Source organism: Ahaetulla prasina, chromosome 1 (assembly GCF_028640845.1).
Source record: "Ahaetulla prasina isolate Xishuangbanna chromosome 1, ASM2864084v1, whole genome shotgun sequence".
Lineage (NCBI taxonomy): Eukaryota > Metazoa > Chordata > Lepidosauria > Squamata > Colubridae > Ahaetulla > Ahaetulla prasina.
Window position 1 is genome coordinate 109,347,835 of NC_080539.1, and position 17,470 is coordinate 109,365,304.

At 40.2% G+C, this 17,470-nt stretch overlaps 1 protein-coding gene and 1 long non-coding RNA gene across 3 annotated transcripts in view; one reads left to right on the forward strand and one right to left on the reverse strand.

Annotated features, from left to right (window-relative positions):
- The window catches only part of TRMT11 (tRNA methyltransferase 11 homolog), a 27,950-nt gene extending 17,618 nt beyond the window's left edge, over positions 1-10,332 (reverse strand). The window contains exons 1-5 of one of the 2 annotated variants that reach the window (XM_058172280.1): positions 10,198-10,332; positions 7,955-8,020; positions 4,312-4,385; positions 1,992-2,073; positions 1,298-1,390 (exon numbers count right to left, since the gene is read on the reverse strand). In XM_058172280.1, coding sequence (XP_058028263.1) covers positions 1,298-1,390; positions 1,992-2,073; positions 4,312-4,385; positions 7,955-8,020; positions 10,198-10,272 — 390 coding nt within the window. In that variant the 5' untranslated portion in view covers positions 10,273-10,332. Of the gene's footprint in view, positions 1-1,297; positions 1,391-1,991; positions 2,074-4,311; positions 4,386-7,954; positions 8,021-10,186 lie in introns of both variants that reach the window. The other variant, XM_058172289.1, reaches the window with a different exon arrangement.
- Positions 9,353-17,392, forward strand: LOC131192790 (uncharacterized). The gene is made up of 3 exons (XR_009153795.1): positions 9,353-9,655; positions 11,124-11,205; positions 16,799-17,392. It is a non-coding gene; the product is annotated as an uncharacterized LOC131192790 (long non-coding RNA).
- The last annotated feature ends 78 nt before the right edge of the window (positions 17,393-17,470 follow it).

The window sequence follows — 17,470 nt, forward strand, 5'->3', positions numbered from 1 at the left end:
AAGACAGTGGATGGCTGTAGTTGCCCACCTTGAATATATTATATCTAAGACAATTGTGCAACCAAATATTAAGGTTTCTTTTTTTTTTCTATCTGAAGTGAGAAGAAATCAAGAATGTTAACAGGCTTTATGAAGAGATTATTTCCTAGATCTACAAGGTGGGAGGGTAAAGCAGAACATTGCAAGCTTCCCAACAGTTTTAAGAGAATATCTAGTGATCTCCCTGGAATACAGAGGATTATTTGGCCCTTTTTTGTTTTACATTATGTTTTAGAGTGTTAATGGAAGCAGGAAACTTTTAAGAAGCAAATCCTCCAAATTACTCCTCCCCACAAATAGTGATTTGGGATCGTCAAAAGCGTCATGCCTATCCTTAAGGAAAACAGGTAAAATCTTGCCACAGAAATTTGGTCATATTATCGCCAAATTTTAGTAAAACAATGCCAGAGTGCTAGATAACACAAATGGAGAGCTGGGCAATTGCCTGACACCCAGGGATCATTCATTGCTAGTGTGTCTTATGATATAATATAACATAGTCTGAAAAAAGACAAGGCACAAAGCAAACAATGATCTCTTCATTGACTTGAAAAACAATGAGGGAAGACTGACTCTACTTGAAGAATTCTGAGCCCGGCCTAGGAAGAATTTAAAGCTTTTCAATTTTAATAGGAAACCAACAGACAGCAGTGATGTAGAGGAGTCTTAGGTTACAGCTTATGTAGGTATTTATTTAGCATATTTGTACTGTATAACCACCTGTCTCCCAAATGCTCATGAGCAAATAATACAACGGCAAAACAAATCTAAACACTTTTTATTTAAAAATAAACATATAAAATTAAGAAACAACCCAATAAAACTGAATAAATATTAGACAAAAGTCCATAATTCTTTAATTATTAATTTCTTAAGTTCTAGGTACAGGTACACATGCCTTTCATAGTTCATTCATGAGAGAGAAATGTAAACGTATCATGAGGGCTTCATGAAGCATAATCTGAGGCTTGGTTGCAGCCCTGGGAATACACATGGAGGCATGAAATGAATTCTTGAGCCTATGAAGGCTTTGCAATATGACACTATTGAATGAATGAACAAAGACAATTTGGCACGCATCAGGTATTAGAAGACAGGACAGAGGCAATTGTGATTTATGTTTACAACATCAAAAGAATGTTAGCTCTCCAAAGCTATGTAATAAATGTTGCTATGTATGTACTTGTGTTACGTTTCCCTCTGCAAGATTATGAAATAACAGATATTTAAGCAATCAAAGAACTAAACTATTACTTACATCTATTCTTTGAATCTTCTCCGCTTGTGTTAGCGTTTTGTTGAAAGCATGGACTATTATTTTGTAGGTGAGGTTGGACTGTAAATATGGGGCCTAAAACAAAACAAGACAATTTTGATTATGGTACAGGGCAGAGGTCCTCAAACTTTTAAACCAGGGGGCCAATTCAAGGTCCCTCAGACTGTTGGGGGACCGGACCAGCTGGGTGGACATGGCTAGGTGGTCATGTGATTGGGTGGACGTGGTCAATTTAACAATCGATTAAACAATACACACAAATTACACTTTAATTTGTTATGCTCCTGGTGGTGGAAAGTTAGAGAAGGGATGTGGCTGCTTCAGGGTGGGTGTGAGGGACTTGTGTGTGTGTGTGTGTGTGTGTGTGTGTGTGTGTGTTTCTCCCCCACTTCCTCTCTCTCTGGAGGCTGGGGAGTACTGCTCTGCCACCCAAAAACAAGTCCATTTTTGGCTTCCTGAGGTCTCTGTGTGTCCTGTTTTTGGCCTCCTCAGCCTCCAGAAGGCGGGTGGGGGATGGTGGGTAGGTGGGGCGATGTGAGCGGGGCAGCCTCATGGTCCCATGTGGGTCAGATTAATGGCTTCAGCGGGCTGTATGCAGTTTGAAGACCCTGGTATAGGATATATGGTGCATGACACATACTAAATGAAAAAGTTTAGAATTTTTTCTTATACTAACCATTTTCTCTATTGGATAATTCTTCAGCGAAGAATGCAGTTCTTCTACAGATTTCCCATGACCCCACAGCTCAAATATTGATCTGAAAGCAAATAAATACAGGCATTCAAGAACATTTTCATACTACTTTGATTAAAAATCTCCACTCTCTACAAATGAGGTTATTTGAAGCAGAATTTATAAATTTACTTTAAAGGATATAGATGGTAGATAATATTTCTTCATAGCCAAAGGCTTGTAGTATGTTTATAAAACTATGTGTCAGGCACAAAAGACCAAGACCGTATGTGATGTTCCAATTAAATTTATTTATTACTAGTCATGATTATGCACAGGAATCTACTCAACTAACAGCACTGTTTTGGTACTGGTTAAGGATGAACAAATTCAGGACAGGCTGGACTTAATCCATTTGTGTCTACTTAGATACTCTAGGCTGATTCCTCTTTTGACTCTGCTCTCAAGGTTCCGTCATTCCTTCTACATTATGTAATAATATAAGAGCAGTGAACTATTATTTTAAGAAAGCATATATACAGATCCATACCCAAATATACATTACATTCACATATACCCTGTTTTCCCCAAAATAAGACATCCCCTGATAATAAGCTCAATCGAGCTTTTGAGCACATAGCAATAAGGCCAAGCGCTTATTTCAGGGTTCAAAAAAATATGAGACAGAGTCTTATTTTTGGGGAAACACAGTATACATTCACTGCTTAAAAGTGTGACAAGATAGGCAAAATAAAATTAAAGTTGAGATCAACTGACCATCTAAAAGATGACCAAAATGATGGGCTTTGTGTTACCTCAAGCTAGACTCTAAACGTTATTGTGTTATATATATATCAGCATTGTCTTTCTTGAACAGCGGTCATAAAATTGCTCTGACGTATTAGAAAAATGCAACAGAAAAGATATAATGCACTTGATGTGTCAAAAAATCTATAGTAAAAAAACCCATAACAAATGGCCATTATTTTCTATCATTCTTGATTCACAAGGGCAAAGACATATTTTCAGGGGATATTTTTTTTGTTTGTTTACATTTATACCCCGCCCTTCTCCGAGGACTCAGGGCGGCTTACAGTGTATAAGGCAATTTAAAAATCATTCTGATTATACTGCCAATATGACCACAATGAATCTTATTTTTAAAATGCCATCCTATGCTAAGGAAGTCAGGAAGAGAAAGGAGCTAGTAGTGCCCTCCTTGGAATAATTTGCTTGGTTTGTAAGCCTAATTCTTGTTGATAAGGATTTGCTGCACTGATGTGGTACCCATCTGATTTGCTCGTAACCAAGAGACAGTAGGATATAGTGGAAAAACAGGGAGCAAAGCTTTAGAGCAACAGCTAGCCTTCACTTTGCAAGAGTACTCGAGACTGTCCTAAATCCAATTTGAATAGGAGAAAAACACTGCATCACTGGCACACAAAAGGATTGTGGTCGTTTGCTCCATTAAACAAGGTAGACATTGTGGCATTATATCTGAAGTCTTAGCTATCGTGTTAATAGAGATGTTGAAAAATAAGTGTGCCACAATGCAATCCCTTTTGACAGCTCTCTGTACATGTTAGAGAGTATCCCAAGCAGGCTACATCTGATTCTCAAACTGGTGTTATAACTCCCTAATGAGCAGCAGCAAATTTTTTGTCAAATTTAGTATACCTCCAGAGACTAAATCTGTCTAAAGTCTACAAAATAAGAATTAAGTATTGGATTACTATTCACTTCCAGTGCCTTTGCAGCAGAGATGAATAAAATTTCCAATATTGCTTCTGTACCAGTCATTTAATGGTATTTGTACAAATAAAGCATGCAAAACAAAAATTCCTTGCATCACACCATCAGAAAACAAACCTGAAATCACTTAAGTCTCATGCATAGAAACAATAATAAGATAAATATTTTGCCTCTTTTTTGACACAAATGTAAACGCATCCTAGACAGGACAACTAAGGCAGGACACTCCAACACTGCAATTTATTTTATTTATTAGAATTTGTCGAACAAAAATGAGAACAAGAATAAAAGAAAAAAAAAGTACAATGACAGGGACGATAGGCACATTAGTGCACTTAAGCACGCCCCCTCTTCTGACCACTTAAGTATGAAGTAAGGGTTCATAATTCATAAGCTGGTCAAAAATTCTACTGGCATTGGCAGTGAGAGAGGGAGAGAGGGAGGGAAGGAGATTTCTACTTGTGCTGGAGAAAAAGGATGAGAAAGCTTAAAGGGAACCTTAATGCAAAAGGGAAGCAGGGACATTCTCCCTCTCTTATTCTTATTTTTTTTTAACAACACCAGTCCTTACTTTGCACATACTGTTCGTTTCATTAGTCTTCTAGCTATCTCTTCAGAAGGCAAATCAAGAATCCAAAACGGGCTCTGAAGTCAGGGGGGAAAAAACAGCAGTTATTACAAGGAACAGCAGTGCAAATCAATAACATTGTTATTTAGGCAGCTACAACCTTCTTTTCTTTTTTCCTTTCTTTCTTCCTTTTTCATTTGTATTTGCATTTATAAAATGTTTCCATCAAAACTACAATAAGTGGTATTGCAAAGGAGCAGCCAGTGCAATAATAATGGAAATACAACGTGTAATTATAGTAGGCAAGCGTTATAATGAATATAGCAAGCCTGACAGCAAGCACTCTAGAGTATTCAGAACCCAAAGGCTTTCCGAAACAACCAAGTTTTAATGAGCTTCTAGAGGACCAGGAGAGTGGAGGGGGGCAGGCGAGGTGGGGGGGGGGTAGATGGGGATAAACTATATGGGATTTTCAACAGAAATTTTTTGTGAACTTGGATGAGACAGGCAGAGTTCATATGAGACAGATAATTTAAAGATTGTTCTGTCCTCCTCCGCCTCCGTCCAAATGATGGCTTAATTAGCTGGCACTATCAGCTCTGGCGGCAAAAGAGCCAGCGTCTGCCAAGAGCCCTCGTTATTTTCCACAACGCTGGTGAGTCACAAACTTCAGCTCTAGTCAATCAGTGGATTTGCCTGTTACAAAGAGACACACCGGCTCTCGCTGCCTTTTATATCCTGTGGGGTGTGGCTCCATGACTCAGCACTTCCTAGGCCTCATTATTTCTTCCACCTGGCCTGCTTCTGGCTCCTGGAGCTGAGCCAGGTAAGCCGGTGCTCCCGAGGTAAGTCCTGATGGCCCTTCCCCCTCACTGTCCAAGTCACTTTCTGGCAGCAGGCCTGGGTCCAAGTCACTTCTGGGCATGGGGCCAGGTTCGGGGGCTGGAGTCACAACAAAGGTTTTATTAAAGCTAGATAATCTATTCTGCAATATTTTCCCCATTTTCACATCTAAAGCAGGGCATGAAAATCTGTGGTTATCCTTTATCTTTCCTCTTTTGAGTAAAGGAGCCGTTAATCAGACTGTTAATGCTAATTTTCAGTACACACCGACAAAGATACTTAGCTATGAATAACATCACCACTTTTATTTTTAAAGCCTGTATTCCCGCTCAGTTAAACCAGTGGTTAGCAAACATCAAGAAAATATTATTCCTGAGATTGAAAAATTCTACTTCTTTCTATTCCCATTATGAACGCGCGATGGTAAACCCTATGGGGCACTTCAAATTTTACACCATTACATTACGTTTGCTGTGTTGTTTTTAGAATCAAAAAGCATATTGAACTTCATGAATGTTATAACCAAAATTTGAAACTATGTGAAAGTCCAAGTATCCTCTCTCCTCCTAATGATTACACTTAGGAATCCCTACCTAACTCCTCCTCCTATGTTTTTATTCATGTTTTGCACGTTGTCCCCCCAATTGATCCGGAAGGGGCAGAAGCAATTGAACGTGAAAAGAGAAAAATATGAAACAGATGATGCTACACGTTCAACTGTATCTTCCACTGGTGAAGAAGGGGACGGATTGCACTGTTTATGACCTCTGCCACTGAAGAGTTTCAATCTTGCTGTTCACAATACCTATTTGGTGCTCTCCCTTTAATTAGTAACTCTGTCACATCAGGTCTGAACTGATGCTACTAAGGACAGCAAAGCTCTGGAGTGGATCTTCAGCTCTCCTTAGGGAGAAACCAATTGATTATCAAAGAAGAGCAGATGATGTACGATGCTTTGTTGGAAAATGCTATTTAGATCTCCAGCAAGATATATTGGCGGCAGTTGCCAAGATACAAATTAGAGGAAACGGGGAAGGGAGTTGGAGACATGTTGAAAAATGTGATGAAATGAAGATGAAATATAGCAAAATATATTTCCAGTGCATATCGGAAACAAAATGCTGTTTTTTTTCTTGCTTGCTTTGCTCACTTGTTTTAGCCAACAGGGGTTTGGAAATTGATTCCTGAAATATTTTAATGTGACTCAAAATTTGCACCAGATTTGAAACTCTTGGCCCCTGAAATTCCACACACACACACACAAAAAAACCTGGGAAGAAAAAAAGGTACAGAGGGACAAGATTTTTTGCAGGAGTTGAAGTACAGGTAGTTTTCAACTTATAAACATTTGTTTAGTGATATTTCAAAGCTACACCAGCACTGAAAAAAGTGACTTATGATCATTTTTCACACATGCAACCATTGCAGCATTCCCATGGTCATGTGATCAAAATTTGGGCACTTGGTAATTGGCTGTCAGGGTTCCAAGTAACACCCCCAACAAAAGAAGATTCTGAGGCTAGAAGTTGCTCAAAGTTCCATTTCATTAGAGATCTCATACTGGCACATCTGGGAAAACCCGAATCTGAAAGTTTCCAGGTTGTCCCCACCCAAAAGAAAGTCCAAGTCCCTTCCCCAAGCTCCCACATGTCCATCCCATGGTCCAATCAATGCACCATCCCAACTGGAGATGCCTCCCAGTCACGGCACTCCAGGTGCAGGGCAGGATGTCCTTGACTCTCAGAGAAAAGTACGTTATTATGGCTAGATATCTCAGCAACTCCATGCAATCCCCCCCTCCCACTTTCCCACAGCACTAAATGTGACAGCCTTGAAGATTCAAAGTAAAAGATGGCTTCCAGGACCAACAGGGACATGTATTTATAATAGCTGCACTGTCCTAGGGTCATGAGATAACCTTCCTAGCCAACAAGCAAAGTCAATGGCGAAGCCAGATTCACTTAACAATCAGATGATTTACTTAACAATTTTACTTTATTTTATTTTTACTTAACAGCAGTGATTCATTTAACAACTGTAGCAAAAAGGTCTTAAAAGGAAGCACAACTTACTTAACAACTGCCTCACTTAGCAATGGAAATTTTGGGCTCATCCGTGGTCGTAAGTCGAGGACTACTGTATGGTCACATAAATGCCAAGATAAGGAAGCAAATGCCCCATTTGCATTCCAGGGAATGAACCTGTCCATATATTGTGCTCTGCAATCGTAGAATTCTGAAATTCAGGGCTCCCAGATTGTTCTAGTTTCTGCTTAAAAGCAGGGTTCACTGGCAAGACAATGCTGCTCTCTATAGCTGTCTTTCTTGGCCTATCTGGTCCTCAAAGGAATTTTCAAGAGAAAGTGAAGTCCTTCAGACTTCCATGATTACCCACAAATTGCAAGGACAGATCCAGCTGCCAAATATAATAGGTATTCTGTCACCCAACTGAAGGATAGATCAATTCTCAAAGTTTAGACATATGGCCAGAAAAATCTCAGATCCAAAAAAGGGCCCAATATACATGTATACCGTTTTGGAAACCTAGCCTGTGTTTTCATGGTACTGAACAACTGTCAACATTTTTCACAGGAAATATTTTTGTTTCCCACATCAAATGTTTCAAATTATTTCATGCAAATAAAACATTGCATCAATGTAGTTAGAATAATATTCCTTATTATCCTAGGAATAATATGCCATAAGATTTTTCTTATCATGATTAAGATTAAAGCTTGGCTGCAAACAATATTCATGTCACAAAACAATCTCATGAAAAACACATTTCATCCTCTAATTCTTACCTTTAATCTCAGTTCTTGTGAACTGCTGAACCTTCCATCACAGAGGGAAAGCAAAGACTTTATTTCCTAGAAGAAAGATATAATAAATCATTTTGAAAACAACATTTTAATAAACATCCTAAAATCATCTAACACTGTTATTGCATTATTACAGTATTTTTTAATCCTTTAAAAAAATATAATGTACGGCTGACTTCTTTAAGAATGACTTCAGAAGAGCCAGTTTGGTATAACAATGAAGGCACCACACTAGAAATTAGGAGATTGTGAGTTCTAGTCCCACTTTAGGCACAAAACCAACTGAGTGCCTTTGGACCAGTCACTTTCTCAGTAGCCTAGGAAGGTGGAAATGGGAAGTCACTTCTGAAATCTTGCCAAGAAAATTGCAGGAACCTATCCAGGCCTGTCACCAGGAATCAAAAACTGATTCAAAGGCACAAAATAATAATAATAATCAGCGGTGAATAATCCAAAGGCTGAGTAGGTTTTCACTCTATAAGTCATACTAGAAAACCCAGAATGCTAGTTGCCACAATTGCTTTCTCCTCCTATCCCTTCCAGAGTAGGTACAGCCAAAATACTACTTCGCTGCATTGGAAGGATGGGAATAAAGAAGGCCCCTTAAAATATTTACATCTTACCCCCAGGTAAGTATAAAAGTGGCCTCTGTGGCTCAGACTGGTAAGACAGTCTGTTATTAACACAACTGCCTGCAATTACTGCAGGTTCAAGCCCCACCAGGCCCAAGGTTGACTCAGCCTTCCATCCTTTATAAGGTAGGTAAAATGAGGACCCAGATTGTTGGGGGCAATAACTTGACTTTGTATATAAATATACAAATAGGATGAAGACTATTGCTAACATAGTGTAAGCCGCCCTGAGTCTTCGGAGAAGGGCGGGATATAAATGCAAATAAAAAAAAAACACAGAGAAGCAAAATAGCCAACTGCTTTTCTTTTTATGAGCATGACTTTTGAGAACTGAAAATAACAAACCCCAACCACTTGGGTTTGTAAGTGGTACCTTAGCGGGAAAAAGAAGAGAAGGCAAGGCTGTATTTCAGGTTATTGAACCTAGCATTAAGTCAAATGGGGAGCAGGGCTATCCAGTTGGAAAAGCAGCCTTTGAATGAATGAGGATGAAGTCGAATGTTTTCCCTGCAGTGCGGAGGGGAAAGTTGCTTTCCCAAAAGGTAGCATTTACACTTCCTCGTCCATTCTCACCACCCAAGAATTGGCCCAACCTTGCAGAGAGACAAGTAGGAAGCATTGAGTAGTATCCAATTCTCAGAGATTGCCTAGACAAGTACCAGTGGTTTTCTTGGCAAAGTTTTTCAAGGGTGTTTACCATTGCTCCTTTCTTAGAGCTGGCAGAATGATTGGCACAAGGTCATTGATTCTGCGCCTAAGGCAGGAGTAGAACTCATGATCTCCAGTCTGATCAAACTGGTTCTCAAGTATGGATCAGCCTTTTACGACGACTGGAAAAGTGGATCAGATGGGTGTCAAGATAGGTGTACTCATGTTGATGTCCGTATTGAATCTTCAATAGAAATCCGCACAAAGAAACTGTAAAGAGTATGTCCAAGATTTGAGGTCTCTGAAATTCTATCCAACCTTTTCTTTCTCTCCCTTTCCAAAGTGTACTGCAATCAACTTCCCTATTGATATGTTACAGCAACAGGCATCCCGCAAGACCAAGGTAGGGACAGATCATGATGATTGCTAATTGTCGATCACTCGAGAGCACACAATAATATTAATAAAAATCCTCCCTTCCGCTATGCTCAAATGCCATGGGTTGCCTACACAACTATAACTTGAACCAACAGAAATTCTCATAAAGATCTCTCTTCCACCCCACTCTTCGGGACGTCGTTCTTCTTTGAAGTGATTGTGGGTTTTTGTTTTTGTTTTTGCAGCTTGGGGAAATGCTCCAAGGCTTACAGGTAGTAGGAAACCCGCAGCCTGGAGCGTCACCGTGCCAGTTTAGGACTAGCAAAGGCCTAACATGACCCCATATTATTCCGTCTGCAAAAAAAAAAAAAAAGAACCTAGGTTGTGAGACTTTCCCTTCTGCAGCGCCGGCATAAGCAAAAGAATTCATATGCCGGCGCCGCCGAACCAAGGCAGGGTTTCGATAAATCCGCAGGGGCGTCGGAGGCCGCGCGCGCTCAGTCCCGGGGAAATTCCAAGTTGGCAGAAAGGCCGCGCGCCCCCGCGCGCTCCGCACCTCGGACTCACCGGCAACCGGAATTCTACGTTCTGCTGAGCTAGGAGCAGCAAGTACTGCCTGTAGCCCGTTTTCGCCAACGCCATAGTCCCCGGCTCGCGCTCTTAGAGGCGGCCGTACGCGCGCGCGTGGAGCAGGAGGGGCGGGGTCAAGGCTGGGGAAGGGAAGAAAGCGGGATCGAAGCGTCCGGATTCGGGAAGAGTGAAGCGTAGGATTTTTTTTCCCCCCGATCTGAATGGTGGGGAGGGTGGTAGCCGGGCTTCGACTAACTTTATTGTCACTTTGAATGTACACTAATCGGCCTACATTAAAATGAAATTTCGTTGCATACAGCGAATGTGCTACTATCTGAGCAAAGGCAATGAATGAACGGTGAGGATAACTACTACTGCATCCTTAGGGACCCTTGCTGCCATAAAACTACCTCTGTAGGAACCTTATTGCCGTGCAAACTTTGTTTGACTTAATGAAAATTTTATTTAATAAAACTTAATTAAAAAATTTAATTTTTTTCTTCAGTAAGTTCGGCTGTAGTAAAGAAATAAGCACCGGTAGGGAAAGTTGAACCCGCGATGTTCTTCGCGGGGTCTGATCTGCAATATTTATTGCTAACGGAGAGAGCTGCAGCTTGCTGAGGAACTCGCTTCTTGTCAGGCTCGGTGAAATTCGTACCTCCGGTTAACGAGATCCGCTTAGAAAATGGGGGCCCGTAGATGAGTTGGAGGTTAGCATTAGAATAGAAAGACCGATTTATTTTTTTTAAATGCATTTTCTTTAGGAAGCTAGTAACCGGGTATAGGATAATGTCACAATTAAATTGTTGAGCGTTCGCTCCACCTTAAGAAAGCGTTCGGCAGCGAGATGGGAGCGCCGCCCTATAGCAAGGAATAATGGGACGGCTCTTCTCTGATTGGTCAACTATTTTCACTCCAAGCAGGATGTTTGTAGCTTGAAGCTAAACATTGCAGTACTTCAAAGGAAGAATTGACTCCTTTCTCGCAGAGAAATTCCTTAGCTGGGTAAGTATATTTATTTTATTTTTTTATTTGTCACACAGTATAAGCATGAAATAACTATACAATATATAAGCATATATATAAGCATGAGTATGTAATAACTATATTAATTGGATATAACGATAGGAAACAATAGGACAGGAACGGTAGCGCGCCTACCTTAAGCACGCCCCTTACAGACCTCTTAGGAATGGGGTGAAGTCAATAGTAGACAGTTTTTGGTTGAAGCTTTGGGGATTTGGGGAAGAGACCACAGAGTCAGGTAGTGTATTCCAAGTATTAACAACTCTATTACTGAAGTCATATTTTCTGCAATCAAGATTGGAGTGGTTAACATTAAGCTTAAATTTATTGTGTGCTCGTGTATTGTTGCAATTGAAGCTGAAGTAGTCTTTGACAGGAAGGACATTGTAATAGATGATCCTGTGTGTTAAACACAGGTCTTGTTGGAGTTGGCGGAGTTCTAAATTTTCTAAACCCAGGATTTCAAGTCTGGTGGCATAAGGTATTTTGTTGTATTCAGAGGAGTGGAGAACTCTTCTTGTAAAATATTTCGGGACACGTTCAATTGTATTGATGTCAGAAATGTGGTATGGGTTCCAGACAGTCAAGCTGTATTCAAGAATTGGTCTAGCAAATATTATATATGCTCTGGTTAGTAGTGTAGTGTTTTTGGAGAAGCTATGCAAGATTAGGTTTACAACCCTTAAAGCCTTTTTTGCGATGTAGTTGCAGTGGGCTTTGGCACTTAGATCATTTGATATGAAAACTCCAAGGTCTTTAACAGGGTGGGGGTCATCTGTAAGGTAATGTCCATCAAGCATGTACTTAGTGTTTGGGTTCTTTTTTCCAATATGTAAGACTGAGCATTTGCTGGTTGAGATTTGGAATTGCCAAGTTTTAGAATAGAATAGAATAGAATTTTATTGGCCAAGTGTGATTGGACACACAAGGAATTTGTCTTGGTGCATATGCTCTCAGTGTACATAAAAGAAAAGTTACGTTCATCAAGGTACAACATTTACAACACAATTGATGGTCAGTATATCAATATAAATCATAAGGATTGCCAGCAACAAAGTTACAGTCAAACAGTCATAAGTGGAAAGAGATTGGTGATGGGAACGATGAGAAGATTAATAGTAATGCAGATTTAGTAAATAGTTTGACAGTGTTGAGGGAATTATTTGTTTAGCAGAGTGATGGCCTTCGGGGAAAAACTGTTCTTGTGTCTAGTTGTTCTGTTGTGCAGTGCTCTATAGCGTCGTTTTGAGGGTAGGAGTTGAAACAGTTTATGTCCAGGATGCGAGGGATCTGCAAATATTTTCACGGCCCTCTTCTTGATTCGTGCAGTATACAGGTCCTCAGTGGAAGGCAGGTTGGTAGCAATTATTTTTTTTGCAGTTCTAATTATCCTCTGAAGTCTGTGTCTTTCTTGTTGGGTTGCAGAACCGAACCAGACAGTTATAGTTAGACCATTCAGATACAAATGGACAGTTAGACCATTCAGATACAAAGTCAAGGTCTTTTTGAAGAGTAGCTGTATTGTTGGTGGTGTTAAATAGTTTGACATCATCAGCAAAGAGAACACAATTACTTGTAATATGCTCATAGAGATCATTAATGTATAATATGAAGAGTGTTGGTCCAAGAACGCTGCCTTGGGGAACGCCACTTTTGACAGGAACAGGATTTGGTAGAGCATTATCAATTTTGACCACTTGTTGTCTGTTTGACAGGAAAGCTGTTATCCAATTGTAGAGGGGTCCTGAGGTGCCGTAGGATTTTAGTTTTAGAAGTTTACTACTACTACATGTACTACTGAGTCAAAACTTTACATAGTCTATGTAGATTGCATCTATCGTTTTGCCCTGATCAAGATTTGTAGTCCATATGTTTTTGCAGTGAAGAAATATATAAATATAAATATAATATAAATATATTTTATATTTATATAAAGAAGCTTTATCTATCTGTCTGTCTGTCTATCTATCTGTCTATCTATCTATCATCTACCTACCTACCTAAATTTCAGAAAATTGAAGCAGTCTTGCTATCATTTATCTCAAACATATATAATGTCACTTCCATAGAACTGATTTTACACTTCTATGGAGATTCTCAGTCATCCTGGTCATGGTTATCCCAAAGGTGCTTTTTCAAGAGGCAACTGGACTTTCTGGTTTTTCTTTGAAGAGGTTTCACTTCTCATCCAAGAAGCTTCTTCCCAGCAAAAGTAGTTTCTTGGATGAGAAGTGAAACGTCTTCAGAGAAAAAGCAGAAAGTCCAGTTGCCTCCCAAAAAAGCACCCTTAAGATAACTGATTTTACAGTTTAGGGTTTAGCTGATTTATTCTTATTTGGGTTAAAGCTGTGCCCGAAATTATGTACAATTTATTTTGTGGATGCTTTTACTCTTGTATTTGGGGTTTTTTAATTGTTTTATAATTTTAAAATTGTAAGCCACCCAAGGTCACTTGGTTGAGTTGGGTGGCTATAGAATAGAATAGAATAGAATAGAATAGAATAGAATAGAATAGAATTTTATTGGCCAAGTGTGATTGGACACACAAGGAATTTGTCTTGGTGCATATGCTCTCAGTGTACATAAAAGAAAAGATACGTTCATCAAGGTACAACATTTACAACACAATTGATGATCAATATATCAATATAAATCATAAGGATTGCCAGCAACAAGTTATAGTCATACAGTCATAAGTGGAAAGAGATTGGTGATGGGAACTATGAAACGATTAATAGTAGTGCAGATTCAGTAAATAGTCTGACAGTGTTGAGGGAATTATTTGTTTAGCAGAGTGATGGCCTTGGGAAAAACTGTTCTTGTGTCTAGTTGTTCTGGTGTGCAGTGCTTTATAGCGTCGTTTTGAGGGTAGGAGTTGAAACAGTTTATGTCCAGGATGCGAGATCTGCAAATATTTTCACGGCCCTCTTCTTGATTCGTGCAGTATACAGGTCCTCAATGGAAGGCAGGTTGGTAGCAATTATTTTTCTGCAGTTCTAATTATCCTCTGAAGTCTGTGTTTTCTTGTTGGGTTGCAGAACCGAACCAGACAGTTATAGAGGTGCAAATGACAGACTCAATAATTCCTCTGTAGAATTGGATCAGCAGCTCCTTGGGCAGTTTGAGCTTACTGAGTTGGCGCAGAAAGAACATTCTTTGTTGTCCTTTTTAATGATGTTTTGATGTTAGCTGTCCATTTGAGATCTTGCGATATGATAGAACCCAGAAATTTGAAGGTTTCTACTGTTGATACTGTGTTGTCAAGTATTGTGAGAGGTGGAAGTATGGAAGGGTTTTTCCTAAAGTCTACCACCATTTCTACGGTTTTGAGTGTGTTCAGTTCCAGATTGTTTTGGTTGCACCACAAGGCTAGTCGTTCGACCTCTCGTCTATATGCGGATTCGTCATTGTCTCGAATGAGACCAATCACTGTTGTGTCATCTGCGAACTTCAGTAGCTTAACAAATGGATCATTGGAGATGCAGTCATTGGTATACAGAGAGAAGAGAAGTGGGGAGAGCACACAGCCTTGGGGGGCCCCTGTGCTAATTGTACAGGTATTTGATGTGATCTTGCTTAGCTTCACCTGCTGCTTCCTGTTTGTTAGGAATAGAAATTGAATAAATAAATAAATTGGAAAGGCTAGAGATGGAATCACAAGGTTTGTGAAACTAGATGCCGTTTTAAATCTTTAAAAAGTATTATGGCTCATCGGGCATCACAAAGTGTACAGCAGCATGTAGCCAGCTTTAGTCAATCAGAAACTAAGGAGTGGTGGATTTGGATGGAAAACAACCCTCACCACACACACACACACACACACACACACACACACACACACACACACACAATCTTAGATTGGAAGGGCGAAAAACATCCTGGGAGACAGTTACAGCCCATTTCTGTACTGTAGACAAAAACATTAGGTGGACATATAGTCATTAAGATGTTGGATAAAGTGTGGAAAGTGACAGGTTCAAGTCTTAACCTCAGCCACTGGATGCCTTTGGCCCCATTTTTTCTCTCTCTCTCTCTCTTAACCCAATATATTCCATAGCTTTGTTGTGGGGAAAAGTGGAAAAAGTGGAAGGATGCCATCCTGAACCTCTAGACAAAATGGAAAAAAATATAATAAATAGCTTCTCACCTACATGGACAGGTCTATGAACTTATTTATTTATTTTATTTATTTTATTAAATTTCTATACCGCCCTTCTCCCGAAGGACTCAGGGCGGTGTACAGCCAAAATAAAACACAGAATATATACAATTAAAAGAATTTAAAATGAACTATTACTATGCGGCCGATAATTAAAACATTTAAAAAATTTAAAATATTATTAAAACCCCAATTTAAAACAACTATTTATGCCAGTCCTGCTTGAATGAATAAATATGTTTTAAGCTCACGACGAAAGGTCCGAAGATCAGGCACTTGACGTAAGCCAGGGGGGAGTTCGTTCCAGAGTGTTGGTGCTCCCACAGAGAAGGCCCTACTCCTGGGGGCCGCCAGCCGACATTGTTTGGCGGACGGCACCCTGAGAAGGCCTCTCTGTGAGCGTCTGGTCGGTGGGAGGCATAAGGTAGCAGCAGGCGGTCTCGTAAGTACCGGGTCCTAAGCCATGGAGCGCTTTAAAGGTGGTAACCAGAATCTTGAGCGCACCGAAGACTACAGGAAGCCAGTGCAGACTACGGAGCAGTGGTGTTACATGGGAGCCACGAACGGCTCCGTTACCACTCGCGCAGCTGCATTCTGGACTAACTGCAGCCTCCGGGTGCACCTCAAGGGCAGCCCCATGTAGAGAGCATTGCAATAATCCAGCCGAGACGTAACCAGAGCGTGAGTGACCGTGCATAAGGCATCCCGGTCAAGGAAGGGACGCAACTGGCGAACCAAGCGAACTTGGTAAAAGGCCCTCCTGGTGACGGCCGCCAGATGTTCATCAAAGGACAGCCGACCATCCAGGAGGACGCCCAAGTTGCGAACCACCTCCTTTGGGGCCACTAACTCGCCCCCAACAGTCAGCTGCGGGTGCAGCTGACTGTACCGGGGTGCCGGCATCCACAGCCACTCCGTCTTGGAGGGTTTGAGCTTGAGTCTGTTTCTCCCCATCCAGACCCGTACGGCTTGCCTGGAGCCATGCTCAAAGGATAAATCATTTGACTTTACCCCTGAAAAGCAGCATTCCTTTGGAGCAAGTTCTATCCATTCCAAGTTCTATACAAACCTTTGGGAGTTAAGAGTTGGCTTCGATTGTCAAAGGAAATCAAGCAGGATTTAACTTTTTTTAATATAAATCATCCACTCTAACTACCATATACAAGTTGGCTAATTGTCTTTTTCACATCATACAACATTTATGAAAGAAATTGGACTGATGAATCATTGTATACAATGTGGCATGAATTATGTTCTTTGTGATAAAAAATTGTGTTTCCTTAGATTTAATATTAGTAAAAAGTGTTAGGGCTTCTGAAAGAGTAACTTTTTATTTTTACAGAATATCCTGCAAAATAGTTTTGGTAGTATCTATTGTAATTCGTTTTCTTGCCTTCACCTTTTCAAATCCAGATCCCCTTCTCTTCTTTATATGCCATTAAAGCTGTTTATGGCATGGAAGAAAGCAAAACTCAGAATACTGGAGCAGCAAGAAGTTGTCACGGCATTGTTGGACAACTTGCAAGAAACTGGCAGAGCTGGTCCAAGGATCGTGTGGCTTATCAGCAACGAAACCCATTTAGCAATGGCATCCAAGCAACCTTACGCACTGAGAAAGGGGATCCCACTTATGGGAGACCACTTGAAGGCTCCAAAACTGAGCAGAGAGGAAAAGATGCACAGGCACATATAGGCAAAGAAGTGGAAGAACTATGCTTAATTATACATAACACTGGAAAGAGGGAACAGGATGGGCAAGTGAGAATAACGTTCAAACAGCTCTTTGATAGGTATGTGACTATATCCAATAAACTTGTAGGTGTCCTCTTAAGAGCAAGGAAGCATGGCCTGGTTGACTTTGAAGGTGAAATGCTTTGGCAAGGAAAAGATGATAGTGTAGTTATTACTTTGTTTGAACAAGATAAAGATTATCCAGCTACTTCATGATTAATTCAGAAATCTGCTAAAGCTCTTGAAACATCAAAATGACTGCCTGGCTTAGAACATCGGGAAGCAATTGTAATAAAATGAAAGTATATTTTAAAATACTTGGTCATTACGCAACAAGAAATATGTACTTATTAA